General features: G+C 36.1%; 1 protein-coding gene across 2 annotated transcripts in view; it reads left to right on the top strand.

Annotated features, from left to right (window-relative positions):
- LOC125680983 (pre-mRNA-splicing factor SYF1-like) overlaps nucleotides 1-4,222 on the top strand; it is a 22,715-nt gene extending 18,493 nt beyond the window's left edge. The window contains exons 19-23 of one of the 2 annotated variants that reach the window (XM_048920852.2): nucleotides 214-313; nucleotides 499-673; nucleotides 1,636-1,747; nucleotides 2,939-3,045; nucleotides 3,800-4,222. In XM_048920852.2, the coding sequence (XP_048776809.1) occupies nucleotides 214-313; nucleotides 499-673; nucleotides 1,636-1,747; nucleotides 2,939-3,045; nucleotides 3,800-3,867 (562 nt within the window). In that variant the 3' untranslated portion in view covers nucleotides 3,868-4,222. Of the gene's footprint in view, nucleotides 1-213; nucleotides 314-498; nucleotides 674-1,632; nucleotides 1,748-2,938; nucleotides 3,046-3,799 lie in introns of both variants that reach the window. The other variant, XM_048920851.2, reaches the window with a different exon arrangement.
- Nucleotides 4,223-5,176: the final 954 nt, after the last annotated feature.

Below are 5,176 nucleotides of genomic sequence, written 5' to 3'. Positions count from 1 at the left end.
CATAGATATTGATGAATTTTAAAAACTGGTACTGCCTCGTTACTACATTCAAGCGTTGCAAACCACTTTATACTATAATGTCTTTCTTACTGCTTTTAATAGTACATGTTATGTATTTTAAATGCATAGGGTATAGAGAAAAGTTGTGTAAAATACACTACCAGTACTTAAGCCAGCATGAGAGGTTACCTTATTTTTTTCTTTTGTTTGCAGAAACATTTGCTTGCGGTTTGCTGATTTGGAGAGAAAACTTGGAGAAATTGACCGAGCCCGGGCAGTTTATGCTCATGCCTCCCAGATCTCCGATCCAAGGGTCAGTGAAATGAATATAATCATTTTGACAGACCTTGTTATACAGTTTGAAATAAATTAATACCTATTATTTTCCTTGCTGTGGAATCTGAATACCCTTCTTCAAAGACTCTAATACGTGTATTAATGAAATTTATTCAGCACTGCCTTTGTCATTCTGAAAATAAAAAACTTACTAATTTATAGGTGGCACCAAATTTCTGGCAAGTTTGGAAGGAGTTTGAGATTAAACATGGTAATGAGGACACTGTGAGAGAAATGCTGAGAATCAAACGTTCAGTACAGGCTATATATAACACACAAGTCAACTTCATGTCCGCCCAAATGTTGGCAGTATCTGGTGGAAAGGGAGATAATGCTGGTGAGATTCTTTTAAAGAGACTTGAAAATTTTGATGAATTATTGTTTCTTGTATATAGTGTTTTCATATTTTCTGAATATTAAATTAAGACTCTAATGCTATAATTAAGGCCCTACAGTAAAAACTGTCTGTACATCTATCCCCACTTTTTATGGCATCTGATAACTTTAAATTTCCTTGGGAAGATTTTCATAAATCTTATACATACATGTAATACTTGGATTAGGCAGGGGAAGACCCCTTTCAATATTCAGATTTATCGGTTTTCTCGTTACGGAGTTATAGGTCTTAGAGTTTTTTTAATTGATAAGATAATAGCACTTTCTATGACACGCAATAAATTAAGATTAATGATTAATTGGGAAGTCTTTCATATAATTTGAAGGTAATGCTCAGATTAGGAAGAGAAATTCCCATTTTGATTTTCAGAGTTATTATTTTGTCATTATGGGAGTAGAATATTTTATATTTAAACATTCGCTGTGGTGCCCTATCTGACTTGAATTTTCTAGTTTTACCTTCATAATTTCTCACATGTATAAGAATGCATTTGCAATTTCATGTACACATAGCTGTATATTGAAATCCTAATTGTTTATGGCAGTTTTGTTATTTTGGATATCATGGGTACAAATTGTCCTATGCTTTATTATATAATAACAGTAATGCTTTAAAAAAAAAACATCCCTGGTATTATTATCTAGTATTGTAATATTCCTAGAACCTGCCCAAGTATTATATTTTAGTCATTATAATGCCATACGAAACTTCCCTTGTTTCATAAATTTATGTTCCCTCATAATCAAGAAAAATCTTTTATCCATGAAAATTAACACACACACACACCCCAAATTACAGTATTTTATTTGATACTGTACATACAGTATATCAAATAGTTAATGTGAATTATCTCCAGATCATCAAAACGTTTTAATACTTGTTATTGTATTGTTGATAAGCAGGTGAGGCAGTTGATAAGGACAACATGCAAAGACTAGAGGAGAGAGCCAGGCAGCTAGCCGAGGAATCGGTGAAAGACCAGGCCAAGACCGATAAAGGCATCTTGTTTGTCAGGTTGGTAGTAGTGATGATAAAGTCTAATTCAGAAAGTTGTTAGATTGTCTTCTACACCCTCAATAACAGCATATTGAATTATTGCTGGTTGAATTGTCTTTGTGCAAGGTGATGGTTGTGTTACTTTGAAAGAAAATAGGAGTAGGTTCTTGAGGACAGGACACACCCCCTTTCACTCATCAGTCCATAGTCCTCACCTCCCAATAATATATGTATAATGCAAATCAAAATTAAGATTTGTACCATATGAAGTTATCAGCTCAGCAGACATAAAAAAGAAATTAACACTTTACACATACTTTAGATGCGACATTGTCAGATTCATTATGAAATTATCACCTGAAAAACTGATTCATTCAAAAATCAATATTTCCTTCCAGTTGCACTTTAGTAGTACGGAATTGCGCAACTTTAAGAACATACTACTCTTTCAAAACAGACTTCTGGAAAAATTCCTATTTACAAATTGTAAAACAATACTTCAATATTTAACAAGCGAAAGACTCTTAGCTCCGTCCAGCAAAGCACGGCTGTTTGATTACTTCAAACACAAGCTTGAAATTCAGATTCTGGCTTAACCACACCCTCTGTGAATACAATGTGTCAAGAATTTTCAACATTTATCTAATTTTCAAACATCAGAAAACTGACAGTACACAGTTAAGATATCAGCCCCTGTCTTAAACAGAAAAGCTTGAATCACAGGGGCATCTTCTCCGTTCTGTTCTCTATCACACATATGATAAATACATTATATGTGTGATAGAGAACAGAGCGGGTAAGATGTCCCTGTGCTTGAATCTGCAGGAGAAATGTGGGGATTTCAGCTCGGCCATGTTTTGATGTGAACTTTGAAGTAATCACAGTGGTGCTATCTGCAATATCCCATTTCCTAGAATTCTCCATGCTTGTCGGTCAACATGTTAGAATAGCCATGGATGCTTTCTTCAATGTAACTGGTTTTTATGATAATAAAATTCAATATTAGTGCAACGCATGACAATGACACACTAACTCACACACTTAACTTGTCCACCCACCATCACATGCCTGTATGGACGTAAACGTGAGAGGGTGTATAAAAGGAAAGATCATGCGACTGATGTTTGTAGACTCCTACCTGCCATTAAAAGCAATTTTGGATATCTAGTGAGGGATTAGAAGTTTAATTCTGGGTATTTTGACTTGTAGGAGTGACAATACACAAGAGGAGCTGGGAGAATTGACTAAAACTGCTAACCCGGATGCTATCGATATTGATGATGATTTCTCCAGTGACGAGGAGGCACAAGTGGAAGGTAAGTCTTCAGGGATCGCTATAGCAACATTCAGCCAGACGGGAGAACTAATATTCCTGATAGTATGATGGCATATTTCTGCCATCGCTGCTTGTCAGAATATTATGTTGACTTTTTCAGATAATCATGTTGACTTGTCAAATGTTTATGTCGACTTGTTGGGAAAAAATTGTAGTTCATATTTTCTCACTATGTTTTAATTCTGATATGCTAATGTCATTTGCTGACATCTACTTCTCAAGTCTGACAAGTCAACATCACAATCTGACAAGTTGCCATGATTATCTGACTAGTCAACATAATCATCCAACAAGTCAACAAGATCATCATGTTGACTTGTCAGAACACTATATCAACTTGTCAAATGTTGTCTTGTTGGATCATTGTGTTGTTCAGTGAATGGCACATTTTGGACATGAAAGCATTTTTACAGTTACCTTTTAAACTGACTTTTATTTGACAAGAGAACATAATCATCTGACAAGTCGACATAATTATCTGACAAGTGATGGCAGAAATATGCCACCATATAACTATGCTTTAGTACATCTCTACAGGATTCTGGTAAATATATGTAGATACAAATAGTAAAAATTCATCTCTGTGAGATTGCCTCTATGTATTGCAGAACATATTATATGTATATATTTTCTGGAACTGCAGTGTCCATCATAGCTACAAACTACACGGTAATTAATGTAAAATTATGAATTATTCGGTTATTACCTAATTGGTTACACATTTCCTGTTTCAGAGATGGAGGTTAAATCTGTTCCTACTGAGGTATTTGGATCATTGAAAAATGAGGAGGAAGAGGACTAAATTGTAACAGCTACAAGAACACTGACAGACCGTACCTCAACTGCAATAGGAAATTCTGTGGAATTGTAGTTTCCATTACATTTGTCAGATATATTTGAAGAGTTCTGGAGAAAATAGAATGGTTTTAACTTCAATTTATTGAACAGACGGTCAAAAAGGTGGCAACCAGTCTCTGAGGCAATGAACTACACCATGATTTTACCATCACTTTGTAATGCATATATCAAATGAAAGGACACATGTATATAAGTCTACATTGTTTTAATGTAGGATAAAATAAATGAACATTGTTTTAATACAGATTCTACAATAAAAGATCCATGGTTATACAATATTATAACTATTTGAAATACTACCGGTAGTTTCTTTACAAAAAATTCTTCCTTAAAAAAAGACACTTAACAGCTGCTCTTGATAACGCCCAACTAGATTGTGAAGTCAAGACAGAAAATTTAATGTGTGATATTATATTTAAACTTTATGACACACATAGTACTGGAATACGCCATCCCATTTTGGATCGCCTCCAATGCAGCGATCAATTTTGAGTCCAATATCCATTAACAAATCAGCAGCAGATACTAACACGGGAGTATGTCCAAAAATAACGATGTAACCACCCTTCTTCAAACTTCTCAACAGAGGGTGTATCATTTTCCTCGCATCCGCAGCTTTCAGGACCTCGGAATTTATGAACCTTACAAACACGACGTCAGCGGTTCCGTCAGCTATTTTCGGTTCATTGGCATTTCCACAATGAATTTCATCCACACGTTTCGTTGCAAAGTTGACCATGTGTTGACTGATGTCTTGACCCACTGCGTGGCTCTTGGGTAGCGCCTGTTTCATGGTCCATAGAAACTGACCGGTTGAGCATGCGGGGTCAAATAAAGTAAGATCCTCCTTAGCCAAAGATTTAAGGAATTGAACAGAGTATTCGCGAAGGAAAACCTCCCCCTCACCTAACTGTAGGGCAAGAGTTTCGTCGATTTCCCATCCTTCATCTGGACAGTGAATCTCCTCTTTATAAGTTGACTGCAAGACGGGATATGGGAAAATGATCTCCATATGTTTGGTGCGATTTTGAACTATGTCGTGCATAATGAACTTCTTCTCACCAGGAGTTAGCTCTCTGTAGTAAACCACGAATCCATCGTCCTGAACGCGCTGGTCCACCATCAGACCGAGAATCATGCTGGCTCGGATATGGCTACAGTGTAGTTCGCGAATTTTACTGGCAATCCACTGATGTGATAAAATCCGCCGTCCAACCAGAGCGCGTAGCATTCCATTGTGTTGTTGCCAGCTC

Source organism: Ostrea edulis, chromosome 2, assembly GCF_947568905.1.
Source record: "Ostrea edulis chromosome 2, xbOstEdul1.1, whole genome shotgun sequence".
Classification (NCBI taxonomy): domain Eukaryota; kingdom Metazoa; phylum Mollusca; class Bivalvia; order Ostreida; family Ostreidae; genus Ostrea; species Ostrea edulis.
Note: the sequence above shows the minus strand (reverse complement) of the source record. Positions and strands in the feature narration are given on the sequence as shown.